This window comes from Neolamprologus brichardi, chromosome 15, assembly GCF_056152115.1.
Source record: "Neolamprologus brichardi isolate AB-2024 chromosome 15, ASM5615211v1, whole genome shotgun sequence".
Taxonomy (NCBI): domain Eukaryota; kingdom Metazoa; phylum Chordata; class Actinopteri; order Cichliformes; family Cichlidae; genus Neolamprologus; species Neolamprologus brichardi.
Genome location: NC_142118.1, coordinates 34,546,878 through 34,564,115, shown reverse-complemented (window position 1 = coordinate 34,564,115; position 17,238 = coordinate 34,546,878). Strand labels below are relative to the sequence as shown.

At 41.2% G+C, this 17,238-nt stretch overlaps 1 protein-coding gene across 1 annotated transcript in view; it reads left to right on the top strand.

Annotated features, from left to right (window-relative positions):
- Window positions 1-17,238, top strand: part of nr5a2 (nuclear receptor subfamily 5, group A, member 2) — a 70,874-nt gene that overhangs the window by 9,005 nt on the left and 44,631 nt on the right. Inside the window, exon 4 of the mRNA XM_006791992.3 lies at window positions 7,946-8,652. Coding sequence (XP_006792055.1) covers window positions 7,946-8,652 — 707 coding nt within the window. The remainder of the gene's footprint in view (window positions 1-7,945; window positions 8,653-17,238) is intronic.

Genomic DNA, 17,238 nt, shown 5'->3' with positions numbered 1-17,238 from the left:
ATGGTAATGATGATACTTTTGGCTGGCCGTTTTGAGGCCTCTTTGTTTAATTTGAACACGGCTCAGAACCCTGGTCAAACATGCCCATTCAGAACTGACAAGACTGCAAGCAAAAAGAAGGGGGAGGGTTCAGCTTTTTCAAAAATAATATTTAAAACTGCCAGTTTTTCCGCACATACATTGATGATGCATTCTATTCTGAAATCTTTACATTTGGAGTGAATAAAGGGGCCTGAAGGTCATCTTTCAATTACAGCTTTGAAAGAAAAACTACATTAAAGCTAATGGTTGCAGCTGATTTGGTCCTACAAAATTACTGCACACAGTTTTTTTCAGTATTTTTAATAAAAGCAGCCGTTCTGCTATTCATCTCGTTTCAGTTTGATATTAAGACAAAATTCTTCACCCATTTGAAATTCAAACTAAATTAAAAATCCCAAGATCCCTGAAATGATCACATGCAACTAAGCAAAGTTAATATGTTAAAGAAATAAGACCCTTAGAGGATGAAAGTATAGCAAAGACAGCCTAACTAAAATCTTTCCGGAGGCTTCTCCCTTTACCTGCCATGTGTGGTTTAATTAATTGCCGTTAATAGTGAATGGCCGCTGGGCAGAATGTCCCGGCCTGTCATTTTCCAGCTGACAAGGGTGGGGAGGGGGTAGCGTTTGATTTGTTTTGCTGGCGGTAACTTTCAGCTCGGGGGCAAGACGGGCCCTGCAGCACTTTGTCAGGGGCCAGAAGCTGCAATGGGTGACTCCTGCCACAGCTGGTAAAGACCTCCCATGCAGAACGGCTGACACCCCTCACCACACACACATAAACTTTGCACACACATAGAGCTCTCCCCGGTAAACACATGCATATATTCATGAGAAGCCCAAGAAAGGTGTTCAGAAGGCCACAGGCAAGAGGGAGAAGCTGTCATTTCATCTGAAAGAATGTGTACAATAGCAAAAGGAGGTTTGGGGTCATGTGCTTTGTTATTGCAATCTTTTCATTCCATTACACAGCAGCTTGCAGCAACATGTGATTTCAGGGCATGAAGTGGAAACCAAATGTAAGGAAAACTTGAAAGTTGACTTAAATTGCATTTTTGGGCCCTTACTTTAGGCCGTGCAGCGTTTAAGACTAGTGTAATGGAGGTGGCACTAAAGAGGTTTGTGTGTCTGTGTGTGGGAACCCTAATCTGTTTACACAGTCACATTTATGGTATGTAGTTATTGTCAAGTTTAGAATAGTTTTTAGAAATTTGAATGTAACTCTGCTCTGTGTTACTGCAATGCCCTTTATAGTTAACAATATGCAACCACTTGTGTTTCACTTTATCCCCGGACTAAGAGATCAGTGCTGACTGTTCTGACACAACAACAAAAAAAACCCGTTACATTTCAATGACGTCAGACGGAAATAATTGAAACATTGCTGCAACACATCACATTCTCCTCTGCATGCTTTTGCTGCAGGATAAGTGATTTACCTCTGACCCAGTTTGTTCAAATTCAAGATGTTTGCTGAAACAAACACCGCCTAACTTACAGTTAGAATAACGCTTGCAGAGATTACATTTAAATTATTAAATGAACCCCAAATTTAATCCCAACAATTAACCATCAGACTAATTTGGATGAGAGTGATCTTAACCCCAATATTTAAGCTGTGTTTCTCTTCTTCTCATTTATTAAAAGTACAGTAAATAATGTCTATTTTGTGGTCATTCAGTCAATGCATCATTTTCATTCATTTTTGGAGTATTTTTACTATTAAAGAACAAAAAAAATGAAAGAAAAACACACAAGCAAACATGGTGACGATGGGTCTGGCACATGCTTCTTGGTCTGCTGTATAGCATGTCTAGCTGTAGTAACTCAATAAGATATCAAAAGAAAAAAGATTTGATCCATTAGAACGTCATTCACTAAAGCTGATGAAGCGTGCCCTTTCCAAACAGCTCCCACTGGCGCAATTTTCCTTTTTGCTCAGTAATACAGTAGTTGCCTTGCATCATATGCTTCACTGAACTGCTTAATATTTCTTTCAAGAATACATCAAAGACAGGGCATAACAGTTGTATTTGTGATACTAAGAGTTTAAATCAGCATTGGTTCCACTGTGTGCTGCGTAAGGAAAGAGAAGATGCATAATGTTTTGTTGTCGTCTTGATGTATTTCAACAGACACAAAGAACGCAAAGTTTAATGATGTAATACAAGTTACTGACAGTTTCCTGCACATATTAAAGCGGACAGAATGTTTTTGAACTAGTAAATATAAATTAGGTTTTTGAACTGCAATTATTTTTTACATTGCAGTCCTCTGTAACATGTAAATTTGTTAAGAGCCCTTTTGCTGAAATTAGCAGCACCGGCTGAGTGTTTGTATATTTCTCCTTGTATCCCTCTTGTTCCAATTTTTTATTTCCTCCCTGTCTCCATCTTCCTCGCTCTGATTTGTCTTCCATCAGCCTCCTAGTACCCGCAGTGGAAGCCGGGGAGCTGTCCCATTACTTATGCATAGGTATCATAGGTATTCATGTGTGTGCATGGGATAGGGCGCATCCAGAGCAGGGGCCGGGGCCCCGACATGACAAACAGGGTGTCAGCAAGTCTCCGCGGGACCCATTAATATGCCGGCAGCCGACAGGGATCCTCACCTACGCACGCTTAATATTCCTGTATATTAAACAACCATAAATCAGAGGATATAAGCAGCGAGGGCTGTATGTGTGATGTCTTCGAGAGTTTTAGTGGCTATGTGTAGGTGTCTGCTGAGATATTGTACTTGCTATAAAAATTCAGAGTGTGCATGTGCTTGTGTTTGTACATGTTTGAGAGGTACAGGGGGCATTGGACACTTGGGAGATGATGGTTTGGTCAGTTTTGGAATTTATGGATGATGTGTGCCTGGGTTTATGCATTTATTGTGCTCTCAACTATTTAAAAAAGGTGAACTCAGAATGTAAGGTCGCATTAGCCTTTTAGCCTAGCTTTGGCCCCAAAGCCTCATAGCTAACCCAGGATATCCCCTCGCTCAGACACAGTGATAAAATAAAGTTGAGTCTTAGTACATGAAGACAAAAAAGAAATTTTCCTTCCTTAAAAAAATGAAATACCAGCAAAAATATTTTAATTATTAAAAATCAAAATGAAACTTAGAAGTATTTTAACTGTACAAAATAGCAAAACAACTAAATATGGAATATTAAACAATGGGTCACTCTCTTCTAAATCTTGTAAGGATGAATACTTTTGTTTAAATGAATCAGCTTCCCCGAGTTATAAGATGTCAGAATGCAGGTAACCCAGGCTGAAGAGGAGGAGTGGCAGCAATCTTTCACTGTATTTTAATAATAAAGCAAAGACCTAGGCAGAGTTAAAATTGATTGAAAAACCTCACTTTTAGCATTGTTATCCAATTTCTCACTTTTAATCTGATGCTCAGTTCTGGTAAAATAATTATAGTGGCTGATTTTAACATTTGTTTATATGTTGAAAGTATCAGCGCTCACACTGCAGCTAATTTATTATTAGACTCAACTGGCTTTTTTCAAAATGTAAATGAGTTCACTCAACATCAACTCAAAGATTAGACTTAAAGTAAAGTCTAATAGATTTAAATGGATAAAATAGATTTAATGAAGCTTTATCTTCTTCAATGACATGTCACAACTCAATGCAAAGCCGCTACTTAAACTTTACAACCATGATTAAAATTTATGGGATAATTATTTAGTTAATAATGTTGCATTGTACATGACTGGATGCTGGCTCTTCTGAAAAAGGAGGCAACAAATCCATACTCTCGATGCCCGGTTATAACTCACAAATGCACATACTAAAGCAGATAACCCGTACGCTGGGGAGAAAATGGCATTTCAGTGATTCAGAAGACCTTCGTTTGGCATAGAAAACTAGTTTGTTACTCTATAAAAAAAAAAAGTCCTCTATAAAGCTATGACATGTTACTGTTCATCACGGATAGTGGAAAACCCAGGTTTGTTTTCATCATTGTAGCCAGGCTGTCATAGAGTCAGACTCTGTTGAACCATGTATTCCTTTAACTTGTACTAGTAATGACTTTGAATTTCATCACAGGTATAAATAAAAAAATATACTTGATCCAGCTAACTCAGCTTATTGTAGACCAATTTTCTTACCTTCCTCTTATAACTACTGTTGGAGCAGTTATAAAATAGCTAACTGATCATTTTTAGAGGAATGGTCTATTTAAAGACTTTCAATAATGATTTAGAGTTCATCACAGCACAGAAACACCACTTGTGTGGACTCATCTCTGTGGTTGTCCTGTGCAGCATTCAAACCACTTATTACAATATTTTACTCCAGAAATGACAAAGATCGCACCGTGGGTATTAAATAAATTGGGGTGCAATAGTTTGAATCTGTCTAATAGACTCTAATTCTGTGCTAAGACTAATACTTTTGACATTATACATGCTTCAGTTGGGCAATATTATTAGAAAACACTGCAAACATTTTCATTGCTATGCAGATAATACCCAGCTATATCTAGCTGTGAAGCCATATGACAAAAATCAAAAAGTTACATTACAGGAATGTTTTAAAGATATAAAACCTATAAAACCCCCTTTAATTTTCTCCTCCTAAATTCAGACAAAATTGAGGTTATTATATATGTCCCAAATAATGTCTCAAAAAACCTTACAAGTATGGCATCTGACCGGATACTTACTCTGGATGGCCACTTTCACCACCAGTAACACTGTGAGAAATCTTGGAGTCATTTTTGACTAAGACATGTCATTCAGGGTGTTGGACTATCTCCTTATTATCAGATTGTTGTAAAAACTCTTTAAAAACTTTTAGTCAAAAATGCTGCAGTGATAGTATGAACAGGAACAAGAAGAAGAGACTATATTTCTCTTGCTTCTCTTCATTGGCTCCTTGTTAAATCTAGATTTGAAATTAAAATCCTTCTCCTCAGACTCAAAGTAGTAAATGATCTCGCCCCATCAAATCTTAAAGACCTCATAGTACCATATTATTCAAATTGAGCATTTCAGACTTCAGGGTTACTTGTGGTTCCTAGAATTTCTAAAAGTAGAAAGGGCAGAGTTCCAGTTTAGATTCAGGACAAAGTTTATAGTTAAGGCTGGAGCAAGAGATTCTGAGCCATCTCTTAGTTATGCTGCTCTAGGCTCAGGTTGCTGCTACAGATTTCTTCCTGCTAAATGGGAGATTTTCCTTCCCACTGTTGCCAAGTGCTTATTTATAGAGGGTCCCTTGATTTTTAGGGGATTTTTTACAGAATACTGCAGAGTCCTTGAAGCCCCTTGAAGTGATTCTTGAATATAATTAGTGCATTGGTGCAATATAAATCAACCTGAATAGAACTTTTAATGTTTTGTCTCCATATATGCATTGTCCTCTTGCATTACTCACATCTTTTTCATTTACAATCTCAGGTTTGTCAAATTCTCTTTATTTTTGCCTCCGCCTTTATATCACGCAAATATTCGCCACATTTCCATACAACTCCTGTCAACCTCTGTCAATCAAGCTATGTGTGCACTATTTGTTATTGTATTTTTTCTTCTTGCTTGCTTTTTTGTAGGCGGTTGTCATTGTCTTATGTAATATTCAGTTACACAAGTCTGTGCCTCTAAGATCAGAAACAACACAAACATCCCATATCTGACACTGCCAATAAGTTTAAGTTTCAGTCTGCAACAGTCTGCAAAGTTTTGTTAAAAGGAAATTCAGTTACTGTTGGAAATTTCAACAGTTTTTAATGGAGTGACTTTTTTCTCATGCTTTTCATCCTTTAAACTTACAGCATCGTACGATTTGTTTTTCATCATAGGCTGAGTCTGTGCAGCATCCAACCCTTTAACATTTCTCCACCTCACTCACACCCATTCATCCTCTACCCCAATACACAGGCATGTACCATCCTCCTCCCTCCTTTCCCTCCCCCTTGTATATTAATCTGTGTTACATGAATGCAAATCACCTTGTTTAATTAGACACAAAGAGTCTGTGTGTGTGTATGTGTGTGTGGTGGCAAGACCAACACCCCCCAAACCTGATATTCATGATGTGATGTGGGTCCCTGGGTGTGGGCAGGCAAGAAAGGCAGTCGGGGCTTAATTTTGTTTTCCCAGTAGGGCCAACTATTAGTTTCTCAGCTCATTAATTACGCTGTTGTGGAGAATCATTAATAGTTAAAGTTGCTCCAAAATAATGTATAATGGATACATTTGACATGGCTCCTGAGTTCTTCTTTTTTTTTTCTTTTGATGTATAATCAATTTTTGAAGGGTCATGATAATCCCTGAGCCTGGCTGAGTGGGCACTGCATGGGGTTGACCTCAAGCGTGTTAAGACGTGATTGTGTGAACGTTTGCATGTAAAATCAAGTCGCCGAGATGACAGTCGCCAAGTTGACTGTCTAGCGTGCCCCCGTCTCTTTATGCGATTCTGTGTCTGATGTTTTCTATGTTCAGGACTCTGTGTTTGCACGTGTTTTCTGCGTGTGAGCGTATGAAACGGTGATACACACAAGCGGCGTGTGGTTGTGTGGGTGTGTGCGTCCGGCCTTTCAGCTCCTCTCGCTCAGATCAGTGACAGGCACTTTTCGTGACGGAGGTCATTAAAATCACTCCCAAGGCAGCTCGGTGTCCGTGGGAGTGCGTGTCTATTCATGTATGCCTTTGTGCGGGTATCTGCCCATCTTAACCCCGAACTTCAATCCCCCACCACACCCTCTCAACACCCCCTCTTCAATTTTCTTCTTCTGTTCTTTCATTCATCCGTCAAGACATCGAGAGTCAGAGTGGATCGAGGCTGACTGGCTAAGATAGCTGATTACTCAGTGTGTATGAGCAGGTCAAATATATGTGCATTCATTAGCATATTCTTTTTTGTGTATGTGAAATTCTTTAAAAGAAAGGAGACCTTTAAGTCTACAATAAAAACCCAAGTTGATATTCTGAAATATTGGTGTTAGTGAGTGTTTTTCTGCTGCATAGTGTCCCAGAAGTCCGTTAGCTGGTTGCACACTGGGCTACGCGGGCCTCGTCAGAGTAAGAGGTAATTAAGTATGAATAATTAACACCAGCGCCCCCCAACTGAGAGACAGCAGAGCGGCTTCCCCATGGCAGCAGTTCGACAGATCACACATGGCCCTCGTAGCAGTCCACTGTGTGCCCAGTTCGTTCATTATAAATACCCACAGCACAGACTCGTTGTGATCCTCGCCACAGGATGCTGCACCGAGGGGGGAGACAGGGGGCATCATGGGTATGTTTGTTTCACCAGAAAAAAGAGACACAATGTACTTATTGTCAGGCTTTTAAGCTTTTTTGTGGGAGTTTTGCTAAAAAGAAAAAAGATTCTGGTAATTGACAGTGGTATTTTAATTTTTGAAACTTCATATTCAGATACATTTTTAAAACATGTATTTTGGAAAGAGAGCTGGCGTATCCTGGGAGATTATACCCACATCTAGCTGTTGAGGTGAATAGTTTCTGAATGGCAGACCGAGACAGCCAGCTGCACAGCGATGATTCTGCAGAGTGTTTCATAGAGTTTCTAGTCAATGAGTAACATTGCTATCTGTTAGCTCTGTGGGGTTTAAGAGTCAACGGGTAAATGTCAAGTGCAATCACCACAGGAAAACTTTTGCCCTACATACAAGTTACATATGAAAAGTTCACATGTGAGGTTATCAGGCACATGTAATCTTTAGCAGACTATTGTCTCTTTGGATTAGGAATCTCTTTGTTGGATGGATTTATCATTCTGGACGAAATAACTTTTGGATGAACATGTGAAAAATAGTTAGGATTGCATATACTAACTGCTTATTCTATGAAACCTCTTTAAGAACTATAACTATGAACTTTGAATGCAGCTGATTGTATGTTCCTTTTTTGTCTTCTTTTTCATCTCTCTGCCCGTCAGCTGTGCGAGCGGATCGTATGCGGGGCGGTCGCAACAAGTTCGGCCCAATGTACAAACGTGACCGAGCCCTCAAGCAGCAAAAGAAGGCGCTGATTCGAGCCAACGGCCTAAAGATTGAGGCCATGAGCCAGGTGATGCAGGCCGTACCTACTGACCTCACTATCTCTTCAGCCATCCAGAACATCCACTCTGCAGCCTCCAAGGGCCTTCCACTGAGCCACCACGCTGGCCACCACACCAGTCACCACCACCACCACCATCACCACGGCACAGCCCTTCCCCCAACAGACTACGACCGCAGCCCATTTGTCACTTCGCCAGTAAGCATGGCAATGCCACCGCATGCCGGCAGCCTGCAGGGCTACCAGGCAGCCTACGGACACTTCCAGAGCACTCGCACCATCAAGTCCGAGTACCCAGACCCATACACCAGCTCACCAGAATCCATCATGGGCTATGCCTACGTTGACGCCTACCAGTCGGGCTCACCACCCAGCTTCCCACACCTGATTGTAGAGTTGCTTAAATGTGAGCCAGATGAGCCGCAGGTTCAGGCCAAGATCCTAGCCTATCTACAGCAGGAGCAGGCGAGCCGGGGCAAACACGAGAAGCTCAATACCTTTGGCCTGATGTGCAAGATGGCCGACCAAACACTCTTCTCCATCGTGGAGTGGGCACGCAGCAGCATTTTCTTCCGAGAACTCAAGGTATGTGCGCACAAGTCTTTAAAATGTGTTTATATTTGAATGTGAGAAGCTGTTTACTCTACATAAATTGAATTATTAGCCAACACTTGTTTTCATAGTTTGGCCCATCATTTTGATCAGTTATGACAGCATACTGTTTAAGCTTTAATTCCATCTGCAGTAAGTCTTCATGCCTTTAATAAATTATCCTGCATTTCTTTCCACTGCTAAATCTTTCACCATGTTGCCATTCATAATTGACAATACTTTACCCAGTTCACAAACATGTGCTTAATCCTTTATCTTCAGCAGACCTTTAATCTCCCTTTTAATGCCACGGCTGTGGGGGGCAGTGGCAGGTCTGCCCATTGCTGCCACTGCTGCGTGTCCCATTGCCTGATCAAAATTCAGCAGCCAGTTGTATTTACCCCGTGCATGACACATTTTTGCTATGGGTTTTGAAAACTTTGACTGTGAGCTTCAGGCACATTTCATATTAACAAGGCCCTAGTCTGAGGGTTTTATGTGAACAGAATACCATCCCTTTTAAATACTTCTCAGATCTACATAGACATGCACTGTGCGATGACATGCGATACTATGACTATAAAAGCAAAAATAAAAAAGTCTTTTGTGTTTTAAAATTGTTTTAAACTGAGTTCTAATTAAATAACAGGTCCCGACTTAAACCTACGACTCTGCTCCTCCTAACCCAGCTTTTTAAGGTTTATGTAATCTGACAAGCCTATTAAAATGGCAACATTGTATCCTTTGTCCCGATCACAATTACAACTGACCACTGGATACCATCCACAAATGCTTCGCTGTAACACGTGATCATTCTTTCTCCTATTCATCACAGAGCACAGGGAGATTTTCTGGTGTGTGTTTGCACACTTGCACTTTATTTGCTCTGAATGAAGGCTAATGTTCAGAGCGACATGAAAGGCATTTGATTAGTCTGTGCCTCACCTGTTTTTCCTCCCCTTGTCTGATTCTTTTTTCTGTTTGTTTCACACCGCATCGCCGAAGGCTCAGCTGCATATTCATGGGCCAGGGCCTGTTGCAAAATCCCCTCCAAATATTTAATATTATTTTGTTTTCAAAGGGGAAAATAACAAATGAAAAAATGCAATATTAAAAACAGAGCCAATTACAGCACAGATAAGAGTCCTTGAAAAACACATGTTGACATTTAGCACGCGCCGTGTCCCCACTATTGACATTTTTGAGATCTGTATTTGCATTTACCTCAAATGCATAGCACACACACACACAGACACACAAAGGACCTCTGTAGGGTGTGGCCACAGCTAATAATTGTGTGTGGCTTGCCAATTAACTTTGAATGATCATTTTTGCTCCATTGTGAAGCATCTCTATTTTTCTCACTCTCATCCTAATTCAATTATCTCACCCACTTGTGTTTGTCACTCCCTGATTTGCTGCTGAATGGGCTGTCATTATGTTTGCCTAATGACTACCCATATTACAGAAGCTTGATAGTAATTGAGCCGAGTGCCTGTTACAAAGGTAGAAAATGACCCGGGCTCTATGCAGGAGAAACCTCTTGCTCTACCCCAAACGGTTACAAAAAATAATCTCCTGCTTGTGTTGCACAAGACCCAGTGTTTTTTGGGGAGGTGGGACCGTGTTTCACTCAAGTAAGAGAGATAATTGAACTTACCCCACTTCCCCTATTTTTGAAGGGTCATCTGAAGCACAAGAGGGCCTGACGAATAATGTGCTAGCTGCGGCGCTGACAGATTTTCCCACAGTCCTCGTCTCCTCGCTTGTTTCTAATTAACAGCTACAGGGAGGACTGGTGAAGAAAGATTAATGCTGGGGAGAGTATGCAAAGCACGGGCTAGCCAAACTGATCAGCTCACTCTGGATTGTCTGATGCTGCTATTGAACGCATTTTAAAATCTACAAAGTATTTGCTTTGTGCTTTTCAGCCATATGAGCTTAATAATTGTGTGTCAATGCGTGGTGCCATCCAAATTAAGCAGAAAAACCCACCCACGACCTTTGTTCTCCACCTTTATCGCCTTGTAAACAAATCTTTGTTTCTTTTTGACTATGTGTGTGTCTGTGTTGGTACAGCTAATGATGCACGTTGTAGTGTTTCATTTCTGATTGCTGATTTGATAAGACATGTATAAATCCTTCATCAGCTCCTCTAACTATTAAATCTGACTATAAGACATGAGGTTGAGCCTGAGACCAGAAAGAGAGGAAGCTGAGTGGAATTAAAAGTTTGTCACTGCAGTAGTGTGGCACTGTAGGAAGTTATAAATACGCTTTCACACACACACACACACAAAGATATCCACATTAAGACACGGACACCACTCACCCATAAAGCACAGCCCCTTTCACTATTATTAGCTCTGTAAGAACAAAAGAATTTCTCTGGTCATAGAGCCAAGCTGGAAGGGTGTGTGTGAGGCATCTGCCAAAAAAGTGTTTAAAGATTTAGTTTCCATAAGTTGGCCTCGGTCACGAGACTCATAAATATTTAGTCATTAGGGGGACCTTCTAAAGAGCACTCCCTATTCTTTTCCAGTGCGGCGCACTACCTCTCGCCCTCCCTCTCTTTACTTCTGGGAATGAGGCATGACGTGAGGAACATTTCTTACACCTTGGATCTGAGAAGTTGGGGTGGGCTCTCTCCGCCAGCCTACTTCACTACTTCAGTTCTGATTGGTTTAACACATTGACAATTAGATCGAGGCAGGTCTGGTGCACTGGTTTTAAAATCAGTTTTAAAAAAAAGTGGCATGATGAGGGAATGCTTTGGCAGGGTTCGGAGTTTTATAGAATTTTAAGTGAGTTGAAAACAGGTGGATTCGTGACTGTGTAGGTACATGTGTATGTGTGTTCTGTTATTTATATCAGAATTTGACCCTGCGTTTGCCAACAAAAGATGCAGTTAATGGTTTTAATGATTTTTCATTGAAAGATTCGTTTTTGCTCTTGCGTGCAGACAGCCACTGACTATACATTTGTCTTATTTTCCAAAGGGTAAATAAAGTTAAAAAAAGGGATTTATTTGTGTATACAAAAGTATACACAAACCATGCTTAATCCACTGTGTTCCACACTTAAATGTAGTGTATCCCAGAGTTTGTTCGCTCTGCGGGAGATGGGTGTTTGACAATACGTTTGTCGTTCAGAGACATTTGCTGGCATTGGGCGGATGCTGTGATATCCCTCCCCAGCCTTCTCATCCCCTGTCCTGCCATGAACCCTACTGCCTGCTCCGATACATTTGTGCATGGTAAAGAAAAGAAAAAAAATCTTTATTATGCTCATAAAGGGAGCTACAGGTAATGATTGGTCTTGGAACTTTTGCAAAAAGATTGCTTTTTGGTGGTACTGGATTTCACAGCTGTACTACACGTGATGGTAACCCCTATAAAGAACAAATCAATGAACCCCCATAGTTAAAGTATTAGCAGGCACACTTTTTCTTTCTAGGAATTCTCTCACTGAAGCAAATCTAGATGAAGGAGAATGATGGAAATACAACACAAAACCTCCCAACAAACAACTTCATGAAAGCATTTCATGTAAAACAGTAACCTCCCATGATATTTAGAAATACGTAAACTAAAGTTTGCTTTACACAGGAATATAAATCAATGTCCACTATAATAATAATGAAAAAAGGGCTATTGAAAACAAGACTGAGCAAGAACACAAAAATGAAAGTGCAAGTAAAGCGAAGTGATTCACCGAACAAGCTGCAGAAAAAAAAAAAAAAACAAGAAATTGTCATAAATCAAACCGCCCTTGAAAGAGATGAATTTGTAACAGAAGTAAAGGTTTGTCTTACAAATGCTTTTAAAGTACACGCGTGAGGTAAAATATCAGACTTTTAAAAGGATCAAATAGTTTAAGTTGCTCCTTGACAACATTTAAACACTTTGACTAAAAAGACGATGTCATGTGTTTTTGTAAAACCGGTGAAGACAGCCATTAAAAAAACAAACAAACAAACACTCTGTTCCTGTTTTTACTGAAAATTGGAATACAAGTGTTTGCATGAGTAGTTTTTGTGTGTGTGTGTGTGTGTGTGTGTGTGTGAGGGTGACTCATACCACGGTGGTCTGGTGCTACCCTCTCCTCCATTGTTCCAGCGTAAAGATGGCTAGCCTGACTCCCACCACAAACACAATGGGAAGGAGAATTTAGCAGGGCGATAGGGACTATTGATGATTCATATGTTTATATCTTACCTTCCTAACTGTACTCCCTTTTCACCACAGCTACCCCACCCTCTTTCCTCTCTACACCCTTTAATAAAAACATGTGTGTTCGGTGGTGGGACAACAAGCGCTTTTGCGTGCCTTGTCAACACACGGCATACAGAAGTTAATGTACTAAAAGGAAGCACCTTGTCAGACAAAGGCTCATAGGTAATGCAGTGCGGTAAAGCTACTACTCTTTAGCAATAGCACAGTAAAGAAAATATGGCACAGCTCTGTAATAACATAGTAGTAACTGTGAGTAACACTAGACTAAAATGAATATAAATGGGGCAACAATATGATAACCCATGATGTAATGTGCAATGTGAACTACCATTTCCAAATTATTACTGTACTATTACTATGAAATTTTGCCTCACTGGCGGTGGTGCATTTCTTTTTCCACATTATTAGCCATTAGATACGTTTTAGATCCCAGCTTCAAAGACATTTGTACTATTTTGTTTTCAAATCTCAAATGTCTCATAGAAGGTGAGCAAGAACTGCATGTTACTTCAATTATCTGCTGAAAGTGACGTAGCATTTGAAAAGATAATTCAAATACCCAAAACTGTGTAACTATATATGTATACTCAGTCCACCCACCTGAAAAAAATGGCACAGAGTTAAAACACCCGTGATATTTTTTAAATGTGGCATTACTGTTTCTATTAGTTGTCCAGCGACAGTTGTTTGGAGGAGATCCATTTAGGTTTTTATGCCTCTCTGTTTCTCTCTCTCTCGTTTTTCTGTTTTGCTCTGCTCTGCATGTAGCGGCAATGGCAAAAGCAGAACTGAGGCCCATTATGTTGAGGAGGAACTGTATTAGAAGTCCCGTTCCCTGGGAAAGCTCCCAGCTGAGATGGGACGGCCATATTGGATAAACAGATGGCGGGGGAGAGGAAAGGACAGGCGAGGAGAACAGAGGTGAAACAAAGAGGGGAGATGAGAGAAGAGATGGGTAGACGAGGAATGCGAGGAAAGAGTGGGGGGAGAGGGAAGGGAAGGAGAGGGAATAACAAAGAGGAGCGGGTGGAGGAGAGAAGGAGGGGAAAAGGAGGAGAGGAGAGTCGCAGGTCATACCTCGCATCTTTATGTCAGCTTTCTTTCAAATATAGGCAGGAATGCAAACAATTTAATAAGCCCCAAATTGAATACAAATCATAGCTTAAATTTTAAGAGCTTTATAATAAAGTGTTGTTATTATAACAGACCAGTCCGCTAAGATACCAAATTAGCACTGTGCTGTGTTATTTTGTACTTAAATTTTACTTCCAGTTTAGTTTATTGATTCCTATAAATAAATACATTTGAAAAGGTTTCATGAACACACAAAAATCTGCAGAAATGTGCAGCAGTCTAACAAATTAGACAAGTAGTTTTAAGCAGTAGAATTATTTACAGCGCTTACTCTTCTCCTCCGGTTTAATCGACTCCTCTCAGCTGCTGCGTGTCAGTCAATCACACCAGATGACAGATCCCTCGGGTGGGACAAGAGGGGAGCTGATGTTCACATCTCACACCTGAATATTCTCCACTAATAGATTTACCTGAGTGAATAATGTAAGGTCCTCTGATGTGCCCCCGCTCTGCCCCAGTGCATAATTTCAGCCCCCTCCTCAGCCTCTTTCCCATCTGCATCTATAAATATTACATTAATTTACTTTGGTAAAATTATATTTACAAGTTCAGACTGGATGGTCTTTTTTTTCCTGCAGTCTTGGTTCTCTCCCCTCTGCGCACATGTAGTCTACTCCCCCACCTCGTTTTTCTATAATCTATTCAGAAGCAGCTTTTATTTTCAAGGTGCATGTGCACGTTTCTGTGTGTGTTTAAGTGTGTGTGTGTGTGTGTAATAGGAGGGGGTATATTGCCCCTGCACTGCGTTGACCGGTGATTGCACCTTTTCTTTTTTTTTTTTCTTCACACCCCATAACTGAGTGGAAATTAATAAGTCGTTTTAGGCGTGATCTGTGAACCCTGGGAAGTGGTATATCTATACCACCATCCACACACACACACACACGCAGAGATCCGGAGCCTCAGGCTGCAATGTCTGTCTTGTCACAGAGGTCAACCCCCTCCACCCCTTACCCCACCATGCAACAACCTCCTCTCTCAACACCGCCAGTCCTGACAAACTGCAATCGTGATGGGGTTGGCGGACACATGCGTTTGGCAGAGATTTGTAACTGTGTCCCTGCTCCATTGAATTTGAATTATTTTGCAGGTTGTGCCGCACCCTGGAAACACACACACACATACCACAGCACCCTTACTTTACAGGGGATAAAAGGAAGAAGCTATAGAACAGGACAGTGAGAGGGATGTTGCCAAGTGTGGGGAAAGATGGCACACGGGATGTTTAAATTAGTTACAGAAATAGTAAGAGAAAGAAAGAAGGGGTTCAAAAAAGTTAACCAAAGGAAAATAATAGAGATATATTATGAAAATATTACAAGAAGATAATAAAGGGTCGCTAGAGAAGGACAGAAAGAGGGAAATAAGGAGGAGGGGAGGGGGTACATGGGAAGATGAACAAGGGACTGTGAGAGGTAACAACCAAGGGCAAGAGGAGGAGGAGGAAGAGGAAAAGAGGGGGCACAGTGAAGGACAACAGGGGAGGGTGAAAAGAGAACCGGTAGGTTGGTGCGGGGTGTAAGGAGGGAACAGGTGGAAGGTTAATGGGCCTGGAGCAGATCCACCAGACGCTCTTGGGCTTGATATATGGGGCCTGGGCCTGGCGCGGGGCGTAGGCTTTCAAAGATATATTATTTCATTTGAGGAGCAGCAGCATTCTGGCCGACAACCCCTCCACCCACCGTCACCCCCCCGATCCCCCACCAACACCCCCCACAGTCCAGCATTTGTCCAGTGATAGATGACATACACGCACACCACGCGCGCGCAACCCACCCTAAAACACACACAAATGCATGTACAGTATTGTCCCCCCTGTGACAGACACACACACACCCCTTTGATTCTGCACAGACTTTTTTTTTGTTGAAGTCGGCAGACGACCGGCCTCACTTATTTTAGCTGTTTGTCCCCGTTTACTTGTCTATTACATGTTCTGTCTTTCTTTCTTTCCTTCCTTCTCTCTCTCACCGTCTCCCTTCTGCTGTTATGTGTCTCCCTGGCTGCCGGCAGGTCTTACGGCCGCCTGTGTGTTTTTTTAAGTTGCTATTTTAGTTGTAACAATATCTCTTTGATCAGCAGTGCTGGGTAGGAGCAGCAGCAGTTCGGGGGATACTTATAGGAGGGAGAGGTTGGTGTAGGTTCACAAAGGCCTCTTTTCATTCATAAATTATTGACCATCACGCAGACATCACTCTGTCTTTTTCATAAATAGTGTAAAAAGGCCCTCCTGATTTTTTTTTTCTTTCTTTTTTTGCAATACAAAATGGGAAAAGTCGATTTTTTTTTTTTGGATCTGTTTTAAAGACAGTGTATGGGCAGTCAAAAAACCATAAATCATATATGACTGAGGCAGTTCTTTAGCTAGAAGGCTCCAGTTTGGACGTCCTGAATATGAGCCTTACACTGAAGTGTCCCGCTGCAAGATACGGAAGCCGTGAAATGCTATTCTCACAGGTCCCACGTGCAAGTGAAACATGGAAATGCATGTAAAATATTGTATTTGCCTCAGAGGGACTGTTGCAGAACAGCACAAATCAATAATAAAAATCATGCTATTCTGTGACCAGTGTGACAAGATAGCGCCTGCTTAGTCTGAAGCTTTTACAGTGTAATATTGTTTTTTTTTCCTTCTAAATCAATATTTATTTCCTAACATAGCAGTCTGCAGTTTTGAACAGCCTATACAACTTAGGCTGCTTTGACTGCAAGCAACCACCGATTTGACAGAAAGCAAAATTTCCAATGTCCTCTTCACTTCCCCTGATAGTTAGACTGAGCTTCAAAATACAGCCATTTCAAATACTGGACGGGTCCCATAGGTCCATCCCGGGGGGATGGCGGGAGGCCGGAAGGAAGAACAGGAAACTTGTTAAAAGAGAAGATTTAAGGTCACCTGTCCCAAAGGAGCGGCAGCTTTAAGGAGACGACGGGGGTTGGGTCGTTTTAAGCATGTGCAAAGTCTGCTCATCTACTTGTTGCTTTGATGAGGGATGAAAGGCTGTCATGAAGTACAAGTTTACAGAGCTCTGAGCAATGATAGACTCAACTGTCCTCAGCATTATCTCTTCCTTGCGCCACTTCTTTCTCTCACAAGGACCTTTCTTTTTTCCCACTGTTTCGACTCTTAACCGAAATTGGAACTCGGCATGCGAGAGCACTGATGAGACATTCCATTGTTGACAGATGGACATCACTGGATATTCACCAC